Source organism: Mya arenaria, chromosome 2 (genome assembly GCF_026914265.1).
Source record: "Mya arenaria isolate MELC-2E11 chromosome 2, ASM2691426v1".
NCBI lineage: Eukaryota > Metazoa > Mollusca > Bivalvia > Myida > Myidae > Mya > Mya arenaria.
Genome location: NC_069123.1, coordinates 17,000,981 through 17,027,489, shown reverse-complemented (window position 1 = coordinate 17,027,489; position 26,509 = coordinate 17,000,981). Strand labels below are relative to the sequence as shown.

The 26,509-nt window shown below is 35.9% G+C and overlaps 1 protein-coding gene and 1 long non-coding RNA gene across 3 annotated transcripts; both read right to left on the bottom strand.

Moving 5' to 3' along the window:
* Positions 1–2,788: 2,788 nt before the first annotated feature.
* On the bottom strand, positions 2,789–7,887 carry LOC128222151 (brain protein I3-like). Of its 2 annotated transcripts, none has more exons than XM_052931027.1 (4): positions 7,774–7,887; positions 6,427–6,466; positions 3,708–3,922; positions 2,789–3,087 (listed from the first exon to the last, which is right to left on the bottom strand). In XM_052931027.1, exons 2-4 carry the CDS (start codon positions 6,431–6,433, stop codon positions 2,959–2,961), a joined length of 351 nt encoding a protein of 116 aa, XP_052786987.1. In that variant the 5' UTR covers positions 6,434–6,466; positions 7,774–7,887; the 3' UTR covers positions 2,789–2,958. The 2 variants fall into 2 exon arrangements, with proteins under 2 accessions (XP_052786987.1, XP_052786995.1); XM_052931035.1 differs by having other exon boundaries at positions 7,770–7,867.
* A 7,704-nt stretch (positions 7,888–15,591) lies between these two features.
* Positions 15,592–23,730, bottom strand: LOC128221862 (uncharacterized). Its single transcript, XR_008259008.1, has 4 exons — positions 23,390–23,730; positions 18,322–18,363; positions 16,905–17,110; positions 15,592–16,127 (listed from the first exon to the last, which is right to left on the bottom strand). It is a non-coding gene; the product is annotated as an uncharacterized LOC128221862 (long non-coding RNA).
* Positions 23,731–26,509: the final 2,779 nt, after the last annotated feature.

Sequence of the window (26,509 nt, the reverse complement as noted above, 5' to 3'; positions counted from 1 at the left end):
AACACACTATCATTTCAAGGACAGACGACATCACAAACACACTATCATTTCAAGGACAGACGACATCGCAAACACACTATCATTTCAAGGACAGACGACATCGCAAACACACTATCATTCCTAGGACATACGACTTCACAAACACACTATCATTCCTAGGACATACGACTTCACAAACACACTATCATTCCTAGGACATACGACTTCACAAACACACTATCATTCCTAGGACATACGACTTCACAAACACACTATCATTCCTAGGACATACGACTTCACAAACACACTATCATTCCAAGGACATACGACTTCACAAACACACTATCATTCCTAGGACAGACGACTTCACAAACACACTATCATTCCTAGGACAGACGACTTCACAAACACACTATCATTCCTAGGACAGACGACTTCACAAACACACTATCATTCCTAGGACAGACGACTTCACAAACACACTATCATTCCAAGGACAGACGACATCACAAACACACTATCATTTCAAGGACAGACGACATCACAAACATACTATCATTTCAAGGACAGACGACATCACAAACATACTATCATTCCAAGGACAGACGACATCACAAACATACTATCATTTCAAGCACAGACGACATCACAAACATACTATCATTCCAAGGACAGACGACATCACAAACATCCTATCATTCCAAGGACAGACGACATCACAAACACACTATCATTTCAAGGACAGACGACATCACAAACATACTGTCATTTCAAGGACAGACGACATCACAAACACACTATCATTCCTAGGACAGACGACATCACAAACACACTATCATTCCTAGGACAGACAACAGCACAAACACACTATCATTCCAAGCACAGACGACATCACAAACATACTATCATTCCAAGGACAGACGACATCACAAACATCCTATCATTCCAAGGACAGACGACATCACAAACACACTATCATTTCAAGGACAGACGACATCACAAACATACTATCATTTCAAGGACAGACGACATCACAAACATACTATCATTTCAAGGACAGACGACATCACAAACACACTATCATTCCTAGGACAGACGACATCACAAACACACTATCATTTCAATGACAGACGACATCACAAACACACTATCATTCCTAGGACAGACGACATCACAAACACACTATCATTCCTAGGACAGACGACATCACAAACATACTATCATTTCAAGGACAGACGACATCACAAACACACTATCATTTCTAGGACAGACGACCTCACAAACACACTATCATTCCTAGGACATACGACTTCACAAACACACTATCATTCCTAGGACAGACGACATCACAAACACACTATCATTTCAAGGACAGACGACATCACAAACATACTATCATTCCAAGCACAGACGACATCACAAACATACTATCATTCCTAGGACAGACGAGATCACAAACATACTATCATTCCAAGGACAGACGACATCACAAACATACTATCATTCCAAGGACAGACGACATCACAAACATACTATCATTTCAAGGACAGACGACATCACAAACATACTATCATTTCAAGGACAGACGACATCACAAACATACTATCATTCCTAGGACAGACGACATCACAAACACACTATCATTCCAAGCACAGACGACATCACAAACACACTATCATTCCTAGGACAGACGACATCACAAACACACTATCATTCCTAGGACAGACGACTTCACAAACACACTATCAAACCTAGGACAGACGACTTCACAAACACACTATCATTCCAAGGACAGACGACATCACAAACACACTATCATTCCCACGACAGTCGACACCACAAACATACAATCATTCCTAAGGCAGATTAGGCACCGCGAACAGACTATCATTCCTACGAGAGAAGACATCACAGACTCATTATCATTTCTAGGACAGAAGATATTACAAACACTTTCTCATTCTTAGTACAGAGGTCATTGCAAACACAATACTTTTCCTAGGACAGAAGACATCACAGACACATTATCATTCCTTGGACAGATACATCACATACAACTTCAACAATACTCATCATGAATACATGCTGTGTCGTCAGCAAAATAGAAGTCCAGGAATATTTGTGGTTTAGAAAAATACTCGTATATTAATATATAGTATTTAATATATACAGTAGCAAAAATTAAACATTTCAATTAAGACAAAATCAGTTTTTAACGAAAATATGTAGACCATAGATTACGAAAAAAGGCATCTATAATCGCGTTATATATATAAAAGATTGCCAGTACATTAAGGTTATAATTTCTTGGTATCTTAAAGGGGCATGCTCATGTTTTGTAAAGGACACTCTTTATATGACGAAATAACGTGTGGTAAATCATAAGGAGTGTTAAAACAAAGATAATGACAGCATGAACCCTTTTACAAATGTTGATTTATGCTCAGACATTGTCTTTGAAGTCCAAGATTTTGACTAGCGTTAGTAACGCTTTTCGACCAAAAGGTTGAAAGTTAAATAATCCCTCAGTTTATGTAAGAGTCCTTGTGGGCGAGCGGTTTTCTTGTCAGTTTTAGCATGTGTTCTTAACTTAACCGGCGTGGGTTCGCTCCCCGCTAAAACCAGGGTCGTTTATACATTAATTTGTAATTTTCCCTGTTATTTCGGTATCAAAGAGAAAAATAAATCAGTGTTTGCAGATACCTCACCGTAAAAAGAACATTTCGGTCCCAAAACATGAGAGAGTCTCGTTCATTTATTCTCTGTGTGCACTCCTGTGTTTCTCAAAAATTGAATTGAAAGTTGGAACAATGTTTTGTCTTATTTATTGTATAAAATAGTTTCAAATCAATATAACATTTAAAATGTAACAGGTTACATAATAAGAGTCCCAAAACAAGTCATACACGTTAAAAACTTATGACGTCGTAACTAAATTAATGTGACGTAATTGCTCTATTTTTTCTGGATAATGCGTCGCTACATCGGGGCCCCGCAGCTTGAACAGTGTCGCTCTGTCATCATTAAACAGCAGATAATACCCAGAGGGAAAAACACGATCGCGATGATGATTCCGATTATGCTATAGTTTTCCACGGCGACGCCATTCTGAAAAAAAAATCAGAAGATACGGGCTAACGCTTATCCAATACCTACTTGAAAAAGTTCTTATAATAAGTATATTTTTTAGTAAAAAGAGTTTTTGTGATAATTCTGTTGGAATTACAAAATGATATTAAACTGTCTCAAAATATTATTGAATTTCATGATGCTTATTTGCATTGAAACATACTATAAATATTCTTTATCACGAGTCTTTGATGAGGACCCTTTTGTTACGATATGTGCATGTTCTTTCCACACTTCATTATATTCTTTCATGAATCTCATTTCGCTTTTCATTGAAATATAAACAAATATCAATCAAAGGAAATAATGAATTATCTTCTGTCCCCATTTTTTCGAAACTTCTTCAGCCTAAAAAGCTTAATTTGCTTATTTCGATAGCCTAGATAGTACTGAACATTGATTTTGAAAAATTAATAACTGGTTAGTTGTGTTTATTATACAGAACATTCCTATTATTTCTTAAAACTCTTAAAGAAGTAAATATAATGTAAATTATAGTAAAACAAAAATAGTCGGCTTAGCTTAATCACGTTATAAGGGACTTAATAAGTTTCCGGAACTTGGGCCTGTGCCGGAAGTACAAAGCAATGTGGACTGACCCCGCATCTACCGCATGCTCCTATAACCGTATTTCCCCCTGCTTGAACGACTACCACGTTGGACGACTGTTGCGCGGCCATCATCGGTGGGGGCTGCGCATACCCCTGGGGTGGGGGCGGCCCATACCCCTGGGGTGGTGGATAACCCTGCTGTCCCTGGGGCGGGCCGTATCCCGGGCCCGGGGGTTGGTATGGTGGCGGATGTTGCTTTTGTCCTGAAATATCGAAATGTAACGTAAATGCAGGCACTTCATTTGGTCGCCTGCTATAGTTCATATTCTAACCTCACCAACGTGACGGGTTTTCTACAAATATGTATCAATAAGGAGAAGAAAAAATGTTCAACTTCCTAATCCAAAAATTGAAAACCCATTGCTTATCAACAATGTCATTGTCATGCTTTTAACGAGATAAAAAAGCATTTTACCAATATTAAGGCAAAATAGTGAAAGAAATCAGCTGGTGGCCATATGTGACAACCTTACAGATGAAACTGTATGGAAGGTTATACAGTCGAAACTCGCTATGTCGAACTCTGCTTTCTCGATGTTCTGGTTATGTCAAACTTGAATTGAATTTGGTTTAGTTAAAAAATGTATTTCGGTTAAATCGAATCTTCGTTATCTAGAAGTTTTTCCCGAGGTACCAACGATTTCGACAGTTTTGACTGTATATTGATCATATAGTCCTGTCGACAGTACTTTTATGGAAGCGCATATCGTATATACTGATGATGTGATTATGTGTTCTTGTCTATATTATTTATGGAAACGATTATCGCATATACTGATGTAATCATGTTTCGGATAAAGATAGTCGCGTCGGCTTCTTTGATGTCGAATTAACTTTTTTTGCAGAGGGGTGGGGGGGGTGTTATTGTCGACAAATAAATACGAATTATAAAGACTTTATGTGTAATGAACTACACACGACAGCGTGAAATCCATGTGACAAAATAGTTGGCCATAGTTTAAAGTCAGACCCTTTACGACGAAAATCTTTCTTTTTTTAATTTAAACATTGCTTAGCATGATTATGTCCAACTTTTAATTGTTTACTTAGGTGCTCACAAACTTTTAAAGCAGTACCAGATTATTACCAGGAATTCACAGTTATGTGTTTATCACCTGATAGTTCCAATGGCCATTTCTATAGAACGACTTAAGTTTTGAAATGGTGCTTTTGGAGCTTATTTTTTTTTTTTTTTTTTTGCTCCCATATTGACATAGAAAGTGCCCGCTTGTATACTTTAGTTATCAGTGTAAATTGGTTATTCAAGTGTCTTCGGACACAAATTGTTTGGGTTTTTTCCAAATTATACGAACGCCGTTATTATAGCCATAAATCCGTGAAGTATCAATGTTCCAAATCTAAAAAAAACAACATATGACACAATTTAAATTTTACGAAATATCTCAATGGGCTAAGAGATATGAAGCTGATACGAACTTAACGTTCAAACCCGTGAACTGCACGTGGACTGTGACATAGGGGCATTGAAGAGTTTAACTAGTTCTCCGATAATGGTCGAGGAAAAACGTTTAGCAATCAGATGTTAACATGTTGTCAATGACAAACCATAATGCTGTAAGCTAATTAGCGAAACCTGGAAGATCTTATACTAAATTATTCACTAAAACATAACAATGATTAAAGGTTTGTTTGTTTGTTTTATTTAATCGACATGGAATACATTTAATGCATTTCATTATGAAATTATCTCAAATATTGACACAGTACACAGTAATACAAAATCAATGCTTAACTTTATGTCACCAACCAAACATGATGACTTAACATTCCCTTATGAGATAAGTATTATCTGCTCATAAATAGTTTTGTATTATTACATGGTGAATTTCATATCGGCTGCGTATCATCGCCGAGTCCGGGTGTAGATGAGGGATGATGATACAAAGGGCATGCTACATTCATATCACGGACAAAAATGTTTATGTTATAATTTATTTAGAGAAAAGGTAAGTAAGGGAGCGGAGCACATCGAAACCAATGGCGGCAGTTGCGTTGCCATGACCCACCCTATGGCCCCACCCCCTCCTAAAAGATCAATCTTTTTTTCAATACCAAAATTAATTGAAATATGATCATCTACCACACAAAACCCTAAATATCAACCCAAATTCCAAGAATTGTTTTTCCAAAATATACTTTTATTCTAGGTTGACATGTTAAGACCCCCGTATGTACGATGGTGTTTTCGTAAAGCCTGTACCTAACTTATTTTTTAACCAATTGTTTCCAAACATCTTGCATTCTTCTCAGAATATAATAATCTTTCAGAAATTATACAACTTCAATACATTAACATCAACAAAATGGATATTTGAATACCCAAACTCCGAAAAGAACCTAGGTAGACAAATCCTAATCACCATCGTAATCTGTGTTTTCAACAAAATGTTGTTCGTTTCGTCAAAAGCTATGATAACACTACATATATCATAACCTTGACTTTTATCGCGAATCGAGCGTGATTTTGATTTCTATTTGAGATGTAACCAACCATTTGGTCACGTGGAATCGACTCCTTGAATGTAAATGGAACATATTTGACAAAATAAAGTCGAAGTTTCAATTTAATCAGTAAACATGTCGGCGGGTCGGCATACGTTTGCCAAAAAGTCGCTTTTAAGTCAACTCGTCATAAAACATTAACAAAGCATGATCATAAAATACCTCCATACACATGATATCTTACCTGACATGGTATCTTTTTTCCTATCAAGCCAAAATCAGAACTGAAAAGTATGGAAAAACACATTACGACCAAGAAATAGACAAAGTAGCCAAGACAGACAGACCAGGAAATGGTCAAATCAGACAAGACAGCAAAACCAGGAGATAGACACGTCAGCCAAGACAAACAGACCAGGAAATAGACAAGGAAGACAAGACAGGCAAAACAGGAGAAAGACAAGTTAGACAAGACAGAAAGACCAGGAGATAGACAAGTTAGACGAGACAGAGAGACCAGGAGATAGACAAGTTAGACAAGACAGCAGAACCAGGAGAAAGACAAGTAAGACAAGACAGAGAGACCAGGAGATAGACAAGTTAGACAAGACAGAGAGACCAGGAGATAGACAAGTTAGAAAAGACAGAGAGACCAGGAGATAGACAAGTTAGACAAGACAGAGAGATCAGGAGATAGACAAGTTAGACGAAACAGAGAGACCAGGAGAAAGTTAAAGGAGACAGAGAGACCTGGAGATAGACAAGTTAGACAAGACAGAAAGACCAGGAGATAAACAAGTTAGACAAGACAGAGAGACCAGGAGATAGACAATTAGACAAGACAGGCAAACAAGGAGAAAGACAAGTTAGACAAGACAGAAAGACCAGGAGATAGACAAGTTAGACAAGACAGAAAGAACAGGAGATAGACAAGTTAGACAAGACAGAGACACCAGGAGAAAGACAAGTTAAACGAGACAGAGAAACCAGGAGATAGACAAGTTAGACAAGACAGAGAGACCAGGAGATAGACAAGTTAGACGAAACAGAGAGACCTGGAGAAAGACAAGTTAGACGAGACAGAGAAACCAGGAGAAAGTTAGACGAAATAGGGAGACCAGGACATAGACAAGTTAGACAGGGCAGACAGACCAGGAGATAGACAAGTTAGACAGGGCAGACAGACCAGGAGATAGACAAGTTAGACAGGACAGACAGACCATGTGATTGACAAGTTAGACAGGGCAGACAGACCAGGAGATTGACAAGTTAGTCAGGGCAGACAGACCAGGAGATAGACAAGTTAGACAGGGCAGACAGACCATGAGATAGACAAGTTAGACAGGGCAGACAGACAAGGAGATAGACAAATTAGACAAGACAGACATACCAGGAGTAAGACAAGACAAACAGACCAGGAGATAGACAAGTTAGACAAGACAGACATACACATGTTTAAGTATTATTTTTGTAGAAAAACAGTATACAATTATATATGTTGTATTATACAATGTTTTATACACGTTAGATCAACAAAACTTTTAAAAGTTGAATTAAATTAATACGAAAGAAATTTATCCAACTCACTTACTTCCCTAAATATATTATCCAAGCCAACTGCAACAACAAGTATTTGGAAATATTGCAACATACACTTTGAACTTAATCAGCTATATCAGCTTGAAGATAATGACCGCAATCAAGAATGCAAATGTCCCTAGCTATGTCAGATGACGTTTAATCATATCTGTTTGGATACAAGATATGATGAATATTACAGTACTGTAGTAAGAGGCAAATATTAAGCGATGCAGTCTACGGGATGATGCTCCCTCCACCACCAAGAAAATTGGAGTATAGAGAGACCCTTCGTTTTCCGGTTGTTTTCAACATTTTAACAGCAATGAGAGTTTTTGTTTCATTTCAATAGCCATGAATTGAAAGCAAAAGCAGTTATTCTATGCCCAGGAGAGTCCCAACAATTGGCAATTGTCATAGTCCCAACAATTGGCAATTGACGTAGTCCCATCAATTGGCAATTGGCATAGTCCCAACAATTGGCAATTGGCATGACAATTGTTTACAAGCAAACATAAGGTCAACGTGTGAACAGTTGGCCAAACTTTCTTGTTTTCGATGTAGAAGAAGCTATCCTCATGTCAATTTAAAATATCCACTGGCAAAAAACGAAAAGGGAAAGCATAACTATTTTAAATTATGATTGGATAGTTATCATGTTTTGATAAATATGCTTTGCATGTACCGATTAATCAACGTGACACAAGTCGTGTTTTTGGTCACGTTGTATGTTGTATTGTGGGCCGTTGGCCTGTATTAACTTCTAAGTAAACTGTTGACTTGAGAAAAGTACGTAATTAACAGCGAAGCATGCACAAAATTAGTCCAGCAAAAAATGTGTCTAGCAACGACTGAGAGGATAACATTAAAATATGCCAGTAAATGCATATCAGTCCTGCATTCATGTATACGCTTGATTTTCCCAATTTAAACATGCCTCTTAAGTAATTCGTTTGGAGATGAGTTTGGGATGTCTTTAGGTTTTTAAACTGTTACTGGTGTGTTCAAGCAAAATATAGATCTATCAAACCTGGATTTATTTCAAGAATCTTCTTTTTCTTTTTTTCTTTTTTGACAATTCTTTTCTTGCTAAAAACATGTTAGTTTTATATTATCCATTTGTTTGACATTCATCTTGTGTCCATTATGTGTGTGAAGGTTGGGACTCTTGTAAAGACAAAGGTGTCAAATAGGCTCATAGAATAAACATGTAATTCAAGCATGAATCATTCATTTCTGTATTAAAACAAGTAAATGTTACTTCAGTTTCTACAGTCCTTTATAATTGATTTTTTTATTACTATTTTAAGACGGGACTGTCTTAAATATGGGTGTTGGTCATTGGGAAAACTGTATAAACTCTTGCATCCTTTTTTTGAAAATCGAGTATTGCTGAATACTCATGAGAAAAACAGGGAGCGAAAGTAAAGATACGAGCTTCAAAAACATACACAATGTACTCTTTCCACTGTCCTGTCTTTGGATATGCGTATAAATATTGTTATATACAAAAGTAATTTTAATTGGATAGAATGATAATGCTATGTGTATATTATTAAAATATGAAAAAACCACGGCGATTCGAAACCGATACCACTTTCCTCATTGTTATAATTATTCTTGGTCGACATACCAAACGCTTTGTAAAGCTACATATTTACGAAATAGATTTTTTCCATAGATTGTAATGGACTGATTATAGTTGCGTATTAAAAGGTTAGGCCTAAAAAAAGAAGAAAATGTTATCATTATAATTGTTGGGACATGGTGTATATACGTCTGTGTCTATCGTTTAGTGAGATTTGAACCCTTACCTTGTTCGTTCCTCTCAACACGATTTACATCTGAATGAGTGTCTTCCGGGCTTGTCCTGTAGTTTTCAATGTATTATTGAATGCTATATGAATAGGAAAGGATTAAGCTTAACTCCGGTTTTAAAGAGCAGCATCCTTATATAAAGCCCATGAAACCCATCCTCGGCACCCCAGTGTATTATAACCATCCTCGGCACCCCAGTGTATTATAACCATCCTCGGCACCCTAGTGTATTATAACCATCCTCGGCACCCCAGTGTATTATAACCATCCTCGGCACCCCAGTGTATTATAACCATCCTCGGCACCCCAGTGCATTATAACCATCCTCGGCACCCCAGTGTATTATAACCATCCTCGGCAACCCAATGGTTTAAAACCTATATATAGGTTATAATACACTGGGGTACCGAGGATGTTGAAACCCCATATAAAAACAACATTGCATGTCCAACAGGACAAGATAACCAGCTGAGCAACTATGACTTAATCCCGACAATGTTTGTTAACATTAAGGCATGCTCAATTAAGCACATTACGATCATGGATTCTACTGTGATAGACGTCCGTGAGGCATTTTGAACTGCATTCTGACAGATTTACCGTTTTGACAAATTTATATTTAATTTTTGTCTTGGAATAAGCCAATTGTGCGTAAATATTTGAAAACCAGTGAATTAAGACTGCTGACAAAAGATCAGATCGCAGTTGTTCATATTTACGTTCGAAAATTAATTATTTATGGCTAAAGGCGTTACTTACCATTAAGAAAAATGCACAAAACATCAACTTTGAACACCTGCGATCTGATTTTTTGTGAGCAGTCTTATAATACTGGTTCCCATGCATTTTCGCAAAACATTGTTCGTTCCAAGACAAAAAGTTGCCTAAATATTAAATCTGTTAAAGTGCAGCTTTATAAACTTCAAAGTATAATTATCTACAGATCTATTGCAAGTCTGTTGTAAAGGTATGTTTCTTGCATTATATTTACCCACTTACTTTTTACTTTTAACCTTACTTTAATAAATATTTTGAATTTTTAACCGAGGAAGCTGCCTCGGAGTACCTCAATGTAGCTACGGCCCTGTTTACATCATATAATAGTGTATTGATATTCAATTGGATTTGGCCACAAGTTATAAACAACATTACCAAACAGCGCTGCCCGCAAGTCACCAATGTTAATATTGAAACAGAATACAGCATTGAGAACATGTTAAAAATCGATGGACGGAGAGAATATAAATGGACAATAATGTTTAATTACATTTATTGAGAACAGCGAAATTATTTTGTTTTTGGTGTGAGTAGGTCAGGGTTGACAATGATTAAGCCAATAGGTGTACACAATTTAGCGTTATCATTTAATATCTATATCACAAGTGATACCGTACGCGTACCGATGAACTTTATCGCTTTCGCAATGTCACCAATGTTCGCGATGACATCAACGAGATTTCCATGTCCTGTGGTTTTGGAGGCGGATCACCGCAAAAATAGTTATCACTAGAAATGCTGCATGTGGTTATGATGCTCAACAATGTGTTATATTCTGTAACACACGACGCGCTGTTTCAAACGCATCACAATCAACCAATAAACAAATGTTGTAATCCAAATATCTCTTAGGCAAACAAATATCTCTTGGGTACAAACGAATGGACTAGTTCAGTGTTTCGCGAACTGAAGAGCGAACAGTTTGAGTGCTTAAGGGTTTTGAGTTTTAATTGGTTATCTGATTATAAAAGATTATACACACCTCTTATCTTTGATGTAGTGTTCACAGACAGACAGAGAGAATGGCGGACGGAAGGACGGACGGATGGAAAGACAGACAGGCAGGAAGGCAGGCAGACCAGGCAGGCAGGAAGGCAGGCAGGGGGGCAAGCAGACAGACAGACACAGAAAGGCCGACAGACAGGCAGATATACATATTAAATAAATATAGAATGGTCGAGTGTCAACAAAAGTACATTCTTTCACAGAAAGATGAATAGGAGTATTTTTGATATAATTATGATGGTATTGGCTTTCAAATATTCATACAGAGTGTTAAATACTATAAAATCTGTTGAAACCATAATATGATACATAACCAAATCGTGTATATGTGCATTAATGTATTATAAAAGATTTATATACATCAGTAACAAATGTTTCGCTTACGGATTTTTAATATCAGCGGTCGTTATCATCGGACACCGATAACCGGACATTGCTTAGTACGGGGGCAATGTAACGCCGCATAGCAGCATCGCCGTATGAACGTGTTTTTTTTTTTTTCGTTTATGCGGTGATTTTCAACGCATAAACGTTTATGCGGCAACGCTCAACGCATAAAGCAGAAATTGCTTATATGGGGCGCAACTGTGCCTTTTTGCCACATAAAGAGGATTAACTTAACCATTTATTATAAAGCTAAAATATATTTCAACAAAAACGATGGTGATGACGTTGATGATGATGATGATGATGATGATGATGATGATGATGATGATGATGATGATGATGATGATGATGATTGATGATGATTGATGATGATGATGGTTGTGGAAATGATGATGGTGGAAGTGGTTGTAATTGTGGTGATGATGATGGTGGTTGTGATGATGTTGTTGATTATGGTGATGATTAAGATTAGGGCGCTGTCATTTTAAAGAAAATATGGGAAAAGTTGGCAGGCAAGTTAAGTCAAAATGGAAATTGAAAATAAACCATTGGAGTGTTCAAATGACTAGTGCATAAAAACACAATCAATGAAAGAAAGAAGTCCATGATGACCCTATTATCAGTTTGAAATGACGTTGAAAGTATGTACGTGAAGTTAGCGGCCTAGCGGTCCAGCGGTGTGAAGTTAGCGGCCTAGCATCATAGCGGCCTAGCGGTGTGAAGTGAGCGGCCTAGCGGCCTGGCGGCCAAAAATGCTATCCTATTTTAAAATTATGTATACATGCATTTTCTTATAAAACAAAGAAATATAAACTGATTTTTTAAGCACACACTATCACTCTGAGGCGATTATCAACATTTTTTTCAAAAAGTCGAACAAGCAGTGAGCTTTTCAAAGCATGTGAACATGCCTCTCCTTCTATTTTTTTGTATGTATTTTCTGTTTTTATGCCCAAATTATAACTCTTAAGCAATTATAAACATTTTTTTCCAAAAAAATCGATCGAGCACCTCAGCGGCCTAGCGGCGTGAGCCTAAAATGGTTTCCTATTTCAAAGTATGTATACATGCGTTTTCTTCCAAAACAATGATAAATCTATGGTTTAACAATTCGGCTAAATCAAAAAATGAAAATGCTGATATTCGCTATAATGGATTTTTTAGGCAGCTTGGTCGAGTTTTGGGTGAAATGCAGACATTCGCTAAAGGATGGTGATTTGTGAAAAGAAACCATAAATTTGTCATTTTTTTTAGAAGAAAAGGCATGTATACATGGTTTATAATAGAAACCAACTTAGGCCGCTAGGCCGCTTTGCCGCCAGGCCTGTAACTTCACGCCGCTGATCCGCTAGGCCGCTGAACTGCTTGATCGACTATAAAGAGAAGATAGTTGCCTAATATTGATAAATTGTGCATAAAAACAGTAAATATATCATTGTTTTAGAAGAACAGGCACGTTTAATGCTTTGAAATAGCTGACTGCTTTATCGACGTTTTTGAAAAAAAATGTTGATAATAGCTTCAATGTGTTTATTTGTGCATAAAAACATTTAATATGTCATTGTTATAGGAGAAACTGCATGTATACATGCTTTGAAATAGGATTCAATTTTAGGCCGCTAGGCCGCCAACTTCACGCCGCTAGGCCGCCAGGCCGCTAACTTCACGCCGCTTGGCCGCTAATTTCACGTACATGTTGAAAGTGCGCATTGTCAAGGATACAAGCCCGTCAGTCTGACAATAAGGCGAAAATATATGTTACGTCATACGACGATTCAGTTTTCTGATTGTCCCAAATGACGGTGTTGTGCTTTGTCGCAACATTTATTCCAGCCTTTAGTCCGGTTAAACGTCATTTCAAACGTTTTCGCAGAAAGATCAATTGGTTTGGTTCACATTTAAACCGATCTTACTTAATCGTTGTCAGAATTTACGTCTCTAAAAGTCTAGTTTATGGCTTGGTTAAATGGACATAAAAAACTAAAACCGATCTTGATGAAACTTTATCAACCACTATTGTACTAGTAACTGTTTTAATTGCTTTTTATGCGGCGAAAATGTGCCTTTTTGCCACATAAAAAAATCCTTTTTATGCGACCTCTGGATTGACAGTCAAACTCGTAACCATTAGACCACGGATCCGCCGCATCTAGTTTTTAATCTGTTTGAGCTGCTATATACAAGTCCAATAACCTCCATTCGGAACACCTCAGCCAATTTCCATCGAAAACAACCTCGTATATATGCTGGTACATCAGTAGAAGTAGTTCGTAAAAATAAAATAAAAGTATTGATGAATTGTTGTGTTTTACGTGTATTTTGTATTACTAAGTTTAACTTGAATGCCAGTGAAATGTGATATTTCGTTTATATGTAAGATTAATTAAAAATAGCAATTATTAAGTTTAACTACTAAATTGAAATTAATACGTAATATCTACTTGCAGCGTAGTTAAATGTAATGATTTCTGACATTGTAAACCTTCCATATACATCCGAGGTTGATTTCGATAGAAAATGGCCGAGGTGTTCCGAATGGAGGTTAACGAAGGAGTTCCGTATTGCACAAACGTGACAAACACATCAGTATCGCTTGACAATAACAGCATACATTTACAACAACATAAAAAAAAACGGTTAAAACGACATGAATAGAAGTAGTTCTTTGGAGTTTGCGGTCTTAAGACTACCTGCGCGCATGCGCAGCTGTCTAAAAATCATAAAATGTTGCGGTAACGTGCTGTACATATATTCCAGGAATTCACTTGGGGTTGGCGTGGGGCCGGGTGTTAGGTAACCAGAATACACGTTTATTTAAGTATAAAATTTAATGTATGAAGTTAGTAAAATATAACATTTTAACACAGAATCATTCACAAGAGTATATAGACGACAAATAGATGGCCTAACGAACTGACAGATGTCTAACAACACTCGTTCGATAACTGGCAAATTACATGATCACCATTACGTACATATACCTACATAAGGCATCTTATAAGAATATAGTTTAAACGCATTTTATTTAATTTCGATAATAACTTCTGAATTGCTTTAGCATTTCTTTTTTCAGACTTTCATACATTCTATAACCGATCGCCATGTATATATGCAACATATTCAATTTATTAATGATCAAGGGCCATCTTAGACTTATATCAGTATGTATATTGTGTGAACTGTTTAATACGAAATAAACTTTGTTTTATTCTGTTCTGTGATTGCTCAAATTAAAAATAACAATATGACATCTGTGGCTCTTTGGTTAAAATAGCTTAAAACAGGTTTATATACGCTTGATCTGGAGCAGTATGCATAAAACATCTTAAGTAATTTCTTAATTTAAGTCAATTTTCTAAATCTGTCGTAGTCAAATTAAAATTCGTACATAAAAGTATGCATCTTGAATCAAATTAGGAAATCATTAAGATGTTTCTGAATACCGTCCCTGCGGTGGTATTCAATATTCAAATTAGGCCAATCTTATGGTCATACATCATTGCCTTCACACACTCTAATGGTCAGTTATTAAGTAATCCGATTAGTTACATCGTTGTGAGATCCAATTTAGACCAATATTGAATACAAGCCAAGGTATATAAATGATTGAGCTTTCTTTTGGTTACAATCTCTTTTCACGAACCTATTTTAAAAGCCAAAATTTCAATTTAAAACAGAAACATTTTAGAATGTGTGTTAATATCATTTCAGATCTATATCTATAATAATTAAGGTATCCGACCCCCCAAATAATGTGAATCTTCGATGTCTTGTCACCCCATATAAATTTGGTACCATTTGAAAGGTTTTATGTGCAGAAACAAGCGTTAAAAAAGACAGAAGATAAAGTAAACAAACGTTTATGGCATTGAAACATTACAAGTATGTCTTTCACATCATATTTCACATGAAAATAGAGCAAAAAACAACAACTAACAAATTGTATAGTATATTAGTATTAAGTTATTTATGTAAAACATAAGTAACCAGCAAGAAATACCTTTTCCATACCATAATTACATCGGGCCACAATTATCAACATTTAACAGAATGGTTAATAGAGCTACCAGTGATATAGCTTATGTGTGGGGGTCTGAATCCTTAAATTGTTTTAATCAATATGTAATGAAACAAAATACATCAAACAGAGTTGTAGACGACAAACAAGACATACACGATCGACGAGAAGTATGACGTCACAACTAACAACGTGTGACGTCACTGCACTATAACGTCTGGATTGGCGCGTGACTACATAGGTGCCCCGCAGTGTGAACAGCGTCGTTCTGTCATCATTAAGCAGCAGATAACACCAAGAGGGAAAAACAGGATCGCGATGATGATACCGATGACACTGTAGTTTTCTCTGGCGACACCGACCTAGAAGCAGACGAGACTTGATAATCACTGTGCGGAATCACGTGACATTAAAGGGGTTCTCACATGGGTCGCCACGGGTCACAACCGATGTAAACAAACAAGAAAGAGACGTTAATTTCTTAATAACGTTTTTGACACAAAATATATGAAAATATTTCACAGGCTATAAAAGGTTTATATGATATTTTCTGCTTCTACATGTGTGAAATATTTAAGATATTCTTGTATTTTGATGGTGCAATCCTTTGCAAAGATTTCGGAAACTTGACGGAATTTTGTAGAACGAAACAACGCTGAAAATTTGGCCAAGGATCCAGGAATTTTATAAAAAAGCTAAAATAAGTATTATCAATGTCATCGATAAAAACATTTCTTTGTTTACTTCATGAAGTATTTTAAAATGGTAAATTAGCTGTTTCAAAAAAGATTGATTTTCATGACGTCCATTTCCATTCAAACAAGCTATAGATATGGAACTTATCAATTTGACCATAATCACAAGTCAAATATTTACGGTGATCGCTTTATAAAGACAGACCTAGCTTCAAGTCATTGTTCATCATCGACTTACCTTCAATGACCGATAAGTAGACAGAACAAAAATATTAATGGAGATGTCCGCCTTCAAGCACTGACCCACTTTCCATGTGAACATGTTATTCACTGACTGAATAACAATCTGCAAACTACCCAAGTTGCAAGGCAACAAACGTTCGATCCAAACAAGAAACTACAGATCTACTTCGTCTTCTGAAGTGAAAAACCAAGTAAACTAACCCCACATCTACCGCAGGATCCCACGACCCTCGTTCCCGGCTGTGAGACGACTACCACGTTGTGTGTCTGCCCGGTCATCATCGGCTGGGGCTGCCCATAACCCTGTTGTGGGGGATAACCCGGCTGTCCTGGGGGTGGGGCATACCCCTGGCCCGGGGGTTGGTATTGTGGCGGTGGTCCCGGTTGCTGCATAACTGGTTACTGTGCTGAAAATGTGGGTAAAATAGCGAACACATTTGAATCGAAAATATTGTATAAATCAAAAAGTACTGCCATGTTCCATATCAGTTATGAACCAACGGATTAGTAATTTGTGGGCTACATATTTGAGTAAATAGGGAAAAAGACCTAAAACTTCCTGGTCCATAAATGTAAAGATCATTATAAAACTATACATGTCATGTTATCAGAAATGAAAGACAGCATTGAAATTACAAGCGGAAAAGAAATGTCACGATAGATATGATAATTGTATGTTTTAGTGTAAGATCATGATATATTCCACCGAGTGACAAAAAAAGCTATATATCATGAGTAGCCGAGAGTGAACTATAGCTTTTGGTGCTCACTCGGTGGAATATAATGTTCTCTTACACTTGAACAAACATTTTTTTCTTCCTTTTACTCTATGACTAAAAAGGATATAAAATGACATTTAATAGTGGTTTTTCAGAAAAACGCGCCAAATTGTATGCCAACGTTTACCGATGCTTATTGAATTTTTTAGTATGTTGTAACAAATGTTACCATGACAAATAAAGGTAATTGTTGTTGTTGTTGTTGTTGTAAGGTCATTTCGAAAATGACGTCATTAAAACTGAGTCCCTGCCCTGTGCGCGCCGACATTTGATTTGGAAGTGAGAGCGCGCTTAAATTTCAAAACAAAGAAAAATACAAATGTTATTTCACTGTTTAAAACAGTACGTGAAGTAACTTTTTTTGACTGATAAATCTAGATAAATCTCCGGAAAGTATATAATAAATGAGTCTAATATGAATGAATGTTTTTTTCCCCGCTAGTTAAGGAACAATAGCTGTGCTATGTGGCCAGTTGCCGCACCCTTTATTAACACAGTTATTCTTCAAGATAGAAAATAAGGCTGTATTGAATCCATATGTATATTTCTATTCTAAAATATACTTTTTAGCAAACACAGTACATTGAATGACGTGAACAGTCGAACCCCGTTGGCTCGAACTCCCAGGGACCAGCGAAAATACCTCGAGCCTCGGAAAGTTCCAGCCAAGCGGCAAAGCTTATATTAAGTTTAAAGAAATTCGAGCCAAGCGATTTCGAGCCAACGGGGTTCGACTGTATGTGCTCAAATGAATTACAATCTTCCTGGTTACTTTGGTTTGCGTTTCCTTATAAATCATGAAATAATCAACGATAATACTTAAGAGAACTGAATATTACCTGCAGTGGTTTTATTAATGTCCTTTTACACCCGATTCAGAACTGAAAAGTATAAAGAAAAAAAACTTACATGTATAAAGAAAGAAAAATTATTTGACACCTGACCCCAATTTCTCAAAACTGCTTACGCTTAACAGGTTTAAGTTACTTATTTCAATTAGCCAACATATATTTAAATTTGATTTTAATTCATAAAAAAATGGTTTAATCATCATCAATAGAAAATCTATTTAAAGTCTATAAACTCTCAACGAAGTAAATATTAGGCAAATTATAGAAAAACAAAAATAACGAGCTTAGCTTAAACCTGTTTTAAGGGACTAAGTTTCGAGAAATTGGGGTTTGATGTTCACATACCTGGATATAATCCTTGTTATTATTAATACATCCGTTGTTACACCTAAAAGTCCCCCGTTGTATCACTAAAGCATTCGATTTTTGAAGTTAGGCCATGCCCAATATATATAATGATTAGCGTCATCGGGCGCGTGGGCTTTCAGTGTGCATTCAGAATTAACGAATGATAACATTGCAGTGTAATATTATTGGAAATGTCGTTTTGTAGCACAGAAATATATCATCATGTTTGTTTTCTAAATAATACCCAGCTTGAGTAAAGACATACATGTATTGCGTTTACAGGGAGGATTTTATTTGTCTAGTAGATGTATGTGGGCCAGTATTCAATATTGATCTTATCCTTATCCTTAGACATGCCTCAGTGATTCCATTCAGCCTATTGGTCAGCTAAATATACAGGCCAATCAAAACGCTTAGTTTCTTATCTTAAATTTCAGTTCAATCTAAGTTGGTTATTAAATATAGCCACAAGGCTGCAAATGTTTACAATGATGTATACGATGTTCAACGTGATACGACTATAGGGTTTAATTAAGCCAGGGTTTAAGAAGACAGGGTGCTGCAGAATTGGGACATGATGCTAAGGGTGAAAAGGGCACGTTTTGATCAAGCTGTAATTAACTTGAAAACTATGAACTTGACATAAAATGTCCAGAATTAAGTTTAATTAAATGAATAAGTTTTAACTTCCAAATATATTAAAATTGTATGTATTTATAGTCATATTTTATGATTAAAACTAAAGAAATAGTTGACAGTCTTAAGTCTTAAGCATTACATTCAACGAATGCAGAATGGTGCCCATGTTGGTATTAATGAGGGCAGACGTGTGCTACCTTAAAACGACAGGGTGCAGCAACCTCCCTTAACTCTTTAGATCAAACCGTACGATGATATGATTTTCATCGATGATTCTATTATCAAGAAAATTTGTTGTTTCGAGATTCAGATTTTTAAAGCACTTTTTCATGGCAGGAAAATCATGATGGCAGATTTTGAAATTGGAACCTGGCTATAAACACAAATCCTATTTCATGTGGTCTTATGATATTGATAAAGTTCAGTTCATAAGAGTGTGTTTAAACACTCTGTAAACTTGAATCTCAAGTGGTACTGAAAGTGAAAATATGGTTTTGTCTCATAATACTTAACTAAAAAATCCTTATGTTTGATATAACACTTTTGCATTTGAATGTTAGCGTGTTAACTTTTTTGCGTATATTGTATATTGTGCAAAAAGTTAGTCTTATCCCAAAAAGTATAACTTGCATCTGCTTCAACTTTAAGAGTTTGTCAGGGGTTATTACGGCTATTATATGAGGAAACGGGGTTCTTTTTTCGATTTGTTAATTTCAGTGTTTGGTAGTTTGTTTGTTATTAACCAGGGCTGGTATTAGTTTAAACGATACATATTTTACAAAGATTGTGCAGAAAGCTACGCTAGCTTATACTAAGTCACTCTCGTTGGCATGATGTTGCGCGAGAGTGTGGTCTTGTGATTGTGGGGGAAAACGGAGTACCCGGAGAAAACCCACTTGTCCGGCTTGGTGACCACTCACCAAACTCACATATGCCCAGGCCGGGAATCGAACCGGGGTCGCCTTGGTAACCGGACAACCCGCTGGTATTCAATATAGGTCTTAATTTGGTCCAAGAATGATGTAGTTAATCGGATTACACGTTATTAATAACTGACCAATAGAGTGAATTAAGTCAACGAGGTGATATGATTAACTTAGTTGATTATTGAATACCACCTCAGACTGTCACAGATAATCTTCTAGGTTTAGTTTCTAGATTTTGTTTAAAATGACTTTGTAAATGACTGTTATTGAGAAGTGTATTTATAGATTTTAATTTTGATCTAAGATACATAGTTGTTACTGTTTCAGATTTCATTGCATTTGTTTTGATCCTCTACACATTAATATGATTAAAGTGACACTCTTTTATTCTGAATACTACACCTTTAACTACTTCAATTCAATTCAATATTCAATTCAATATTCTTTATTTCCACCAATAATTGATAGTAATTACTGATAACAAGATTATAACCGTGTACTTAATAACTGAAAACGCAAAACTATTAAATGATTGGTGAGTGGTAAAAGATTAACTGTGCTCTGCTTTAGTCTCATAAGAAAGAAATACCACGTTTTCTGCACCTTTCTTTCAAACTAAGCTCGTTATCCTTCATAAGAACTATACTTGTTTTCGACATTTATTCCTCCTTTTTCGGCATATCAAAACAATTGTGGTAAATCTTATTTGGGAGTAAGAGTGTACTTTAAATATTGTCGACACGTCTTTTAAAATGTGATTTATTAATATAAAACAAACTTGTGTGCATTAGCTCTCGACAAAGTTTCAATTGCGGTTTGCAATACAAGTATAAGGTTCTCATCATTGTTATAGCTTAGCGATTATACAAATATGTTAAACGACTTCACTTGTTCAGTATTCCTATAAGACAGTTTGTTATTATCTATATTATAAAGACTATTTTTAAACGTTACGTCGACTCGTCTCAAGATTCAATAAAGAACTATTGTACAGGGTCAATCGTTAAAAATATATTTCAGAGTAATCATTAGCGGACTCAGGGGAGGGTGGGGTGGGGGGCGATCGCTCACCGCACCCCCTAAATATCGTCCAAGTTTACTTTTTATTTCAATATAGGAGAAAAAAAGTAATAAAATAGGCCAAAAATATAACATTTTGGACTAGATCTTTTTCTACGGGGAAAAAAACCCAAACCCCCTTGCCAACGCTTTAAATCAAATAAATTTCAGTTCTGAGAAGAGGCGCAAGTCAATAAGGTTGCACCCCTGAGTTAAGCCCCTCTATTTCTTTTAGACCCACCTGGCAGATACACCCAACGACCGACTGGCAGACATAATATACAGTATGCATTTTCACCCAAAGAAAATGCAGATAATCTATCATTTAGTAATAGGTGTAAACATAAAGAATTTCAACTTAAACGGGTATTTAAGGTCCGCCTACTGCCATTTATCCGAAACGACAGTCCCTGAGCCAGATGTTGCGTTGACAATGTGTCAGCCAATGAGGTAGTATTCTAAGACATTTAGATGACATGAAGAAAACTCATAATGATTTAGAATGGGCTCGTTTGCTACGCTCACTCCGCTTATGCTTAAAATCATTTAGATTTTACTTACTGTCGTCTAACAATTGCGTAGACGAAATTGATCTGCATTTATAATTAGTTCGTTTGTTACCTAATGTTATCAGATCTGCATATACCAAGTTTTAACTGCTAAAGAATGCAAAATAAGGATAAAATTACCAAAACATGTACACAATAACATCCGTGTTGCACACTGAAAGTGTTTTAATACAAATAATTCGTACTTAAATCATTTCATCCATTTTATTTGGTTTCTAAGCGTTTTGTCTTTTTTTGCTTAAATAGCTTTACAGTCGAACCCCGTTGGCTCGAAATCGCTTGGCTCGATTTGCTCGTTGGCTCGAACTGGATGCTTGCCTCGAATTTTCCGGGGCTCGAGGAATTTTCGCCGGTCCCTTGGAGTTCGAGCCAACGGAGTTCGACTGTATAAATATTTAAAACATTACAATAATTTAAGAGCTCTTCTATACCATACTTTATGTGAATAATTGCTTTGAAAAAACAGGCATTCAAAAAAACCATACTAACACATAGAACAAGACAAATTTTCGAAGGGACACCTGACAGGACGGGACAATAGATTTCAACAGGTGGCGTTCCTTCGGAATCCATACAGGAAAGAAAATAAGTATCAACTCCTGCATGTAGGCAGAACATTGACGACACAGACACACAAAAGGGCAGACAATCACACAAAAAAGTAACGAAAAAACTAAAAACAACAAAGAACTTGCTACCATTTTTTAGTTCAATGATGCAGAACGACTCTATTTTTATAAAATTTGATTTTGTTCGATGTTTTATAGATATAATTATAATAAATATATTTTTGACTAGCATATTTAAAAATCGGCCCAAAACGGTCCTATCTCCGGTTTTCTCTGCGATTATTTTGATAACATTGTATAGCAATTCGAACACTTCGGCCGTTATAGAACAGGTATGACTATTCCGAAGATCGCCGGATATGGCCGAGTCGTAACGAGTGACTCGTGAAGGTTTTACTGGTGTGGATTACACACTATGGTCCACTTGGTACACCATATACTTAGTAATATGTTTCGGTCAAGAAACTAGGACTTGAACGTACTTGTCATCAGAACGATCTTAATTGTTTAATAGAACGCATGAAAACTGTCCAATGTACATGCTGGTCATCGGAGTAGTCTTATTTGTATAATAGAAAGCAGGAAAACTAGGTCAAATTCGTATAATTGAAAAAAATCAATTTAAAATAGAAGATATCACATTAAAAGGATACATGTAATTGAGTAACATAAAATAAGCGTTTAGACTCAAGAACAGCATAAAAAATCATATTAATCTATATATATTGCGTAATCAAAGCCACGTCTTTAGACTTGAACTGCAAACATTGTTATGCTACCATAGTCGTGTCAATGTGCAGCGATTTTGAAATACAATGTTTGATCGACTTCGTTTCTGATTTATCTTTTATGAAATCCTCCAATACATAACTTAATATAATTATTAAAAAAAGCTACATTTACAAACACGTTATAGTTTTATACGAAAGAAATGCATCCAACTTACCTGCTTCACAAGATACGGTAATCCTTAATACAATCGCAAGCAAGCTGGTTGCAAAACTGTGTTCAAGTATGTTGAAATTTTGCAATGTACAATTTAAGTTATTCAACCATATCATACAGGTTGAGAGCTTCAAGTCACGTTTGAAAGTATCCCCACGGATGTTAGTCACAATTGAATGTCGATGTTGAAATACAATATTAAGCGAGTATTGATAAAATGTTGAAAAATCGATGGCGATGGACAATCCTCTCTCTAATTTAGCAACTATCACCTTGCTTGGACGAGACATTTATTGAGAAATACAACGAAATGGCGTTTGCTTTTGCTGTTTGTAGGTCACGGCTGACAATTGTGAACTTAAACGATGTTTACAATTTAACGCTTTCAACCTATATTTGGACATTAACACAAGTGTTTATAAACAGTCTGCGTTCTGATGTTTATGAGACTACGGTCTATTTTTAGCGACGCTGAGCCGTGCGACGCTGATCTGTGCGACGCATTGTAGTAACGCTGGAATGCAATGATCACAAGGGATCAAACATTTGCATTGAATTATTCAGTAATTCGCATGCTTTGGAACCAATTTTTTAAAGGGACCGGTTGACGTTTTATGGGTTCAGATTTAAAAACTAAAGTTACACCAGTATTTAAAACCAATACATACATATATTTTAAGCGATAAACCTTTAAATACTTCATAAATAATGCATTTATTGAAAATATTAATTACTGATAACAAGATAGTAACCTAGTATTTAACAGCTGAAAACGCACAGATATTAAATGACTAGATGGTTTTTAAAATATTAACAGGGATCAACTATCGTCTCATAAGATAGAACTACTACTTTCTGCACTTTTCTTTCAAATTAAACACGATATCCTTCATAAGAACCACTGTTTTTGATATTTATGAATTCTTTTCGATAAATAAAAACAATTGTATTCATTGTAGTACTTTTTGGGAGTAAGAGTGCACCTTAATTGTTTGAAATGCGAACGAAATGCGGGTAACAATGATAAAACATCCAAAAGCTCACTCTTAACCACTTTTCTAAAGAAATATGGTAAAAAGAGCTTTATTTCGCCGAACAAAAGTAATGCTATTGAAAATGGAATGCCTTTAGGCTCGAATTCTCAAACCATGTGTTAAAGTGAGAATCTGTAAGTTTAGTGCTTGTTAAATAACTGAATTTGAAAGAAAAAAAGGAAAAATGTTACAAGCAATTTTTGATGGTGTCACTGTGAGTGCTATCAGGATTTTATTTTGAATGTTATCAATAATTTAGCGCTGAGGCGCTCGTGCATAATTCCCTTGTGGGTGTCATACTGTACAGTTTTCACGTGAATATTGAACATTAAATATTCAAAGTTGGAAAGAAACCGCTTAAATTATGCACTTTCACATATTGTGAGACATACAACCAACATATTTCCTACCAATGCTGGATGATATAAACATGTCATTTACTGCAAAATTGTAGTAAAGATATTGATATTTAAACTTAAAGACATAAGAATGTCTGCCGATATGCAGCGATAATAACTGGCTATCATAAGTGACGTCATAACGAAACCGGAAACATTAGGAACACACGAAAAGACTCGCATTGGTAATTAATGCTAAAATTAGCACTAAACATTTCAAGAAATCACATGATTGAATGATCTATGTACTGTAAAGTAAAAGAGGCAACGTCAGTCAGTCAACATATTAGACGGTTCCTTTTTTGACACCGATCTACACATAGGATGAAATAAAACACACTCATGACCCAAAAAGTATGTTTATACTATCGACAATTTATAAATATAGTTGTGCCCTATTGATAACGATGAAATACTGTACTGTACAGTACATCGGCTTTCTCAACAACAGTTATTTCTTACAACGATAACATCGACTTTTCGGTTTTCCAACTATAACTAAATTATCTCATTCGAGAGAATTTTTGCGTTATTTTATGCAAATTTTAATAGAACACATATACATTGGATTACTGTGCCTTTAAATCAAATATATCATGACAAAATTCTACAGTTTACCTTTTAGACCGATATTAATCGAAAGAGGATGTGACGTCATATAATCGATGACAAAGATGAAGTATTTGTTACATGCAAGCCGGCTACCGGAATCGAAAAATACAGTAAATCTTCATATGTATCGTCAACATAAATTATATAGATCATCTGAAATACGTTTCTACCGCTAATATAAACAAGATAACACGAAATACAAAACAAACGAAAATAGGTAGGTGGCAGACGTTACAATCAGTACATTTGCATAAAGCTAGCACTGGATTTTGACTTATGACATTAACAAACCGATAACAATGCATCATATTCGTTCCATCTTAAATCAAGGTTATTTCTTGACATCTTAAGAATAAATTGTTAAACGAGAAAATCTTACATCATTCTTGCATTAAGATAGATTTCAGACGTATATTGAACCAGTCCGCCCCAAAGCGAAAAAAATCAGACAATTTTTGGAAGGTCGGGAAAACAACAACAACAACAACGCATTTTGGTGATATATAAAATAGTAATGCAGGACAACATTGGCACACTGCCACAGCACCGTTAAAACAAAAGGGGGGTCATTGTGTACGAAGGTACAGACAAGGCACAGATTTTCCTAGAACAGTTCAGCTCAGTTTTCACACAGTAATAACTTCCGGCGCTTGAAAAACAGTACAAGTATGAACTTTCATCATCAAATATTACTGCACCTGGCGTCGAGAAACTGCTCTCTAAACTGAACAAATCTAAAGTTTTGGGTCCAGATAAAATCTCAAATGTTACACTGAAGAACTACCAACTAACAGCGGCTTGCTAACGAACGACTAGGTAAAAAAGAGGCACGTTCGCCTTGCTGAGAACTATAGGCCAGTGTCCATTACGTCTATACTATGTAAGACACTTGAACATATTATATGTGAACACCTGCTTAACCACATGGAAAAGAATACAATTTTAACAAACTTGAATCACAGGTTCCTCTCAGGATATTTATGTGAAACACATCTCTTAGAAATGGAGAGTGAAATGTAAGGCAGTGATTACGAACAGTCTCAAGTCTGAGTTCAGACTCAAGACTCATTATGGCAA

Coding starts and splice junctions, on each gene's coding strand:
- LOC128222151 (XM_052931027.1), bottom strand. Junction 3,088..3,707: donor GAGCATGCGGTAGATGCGGG/GTCAGTCCACAT, acceptor TTTTTTTTTCAG/AATGGCGTCGCCGTGGAAAA.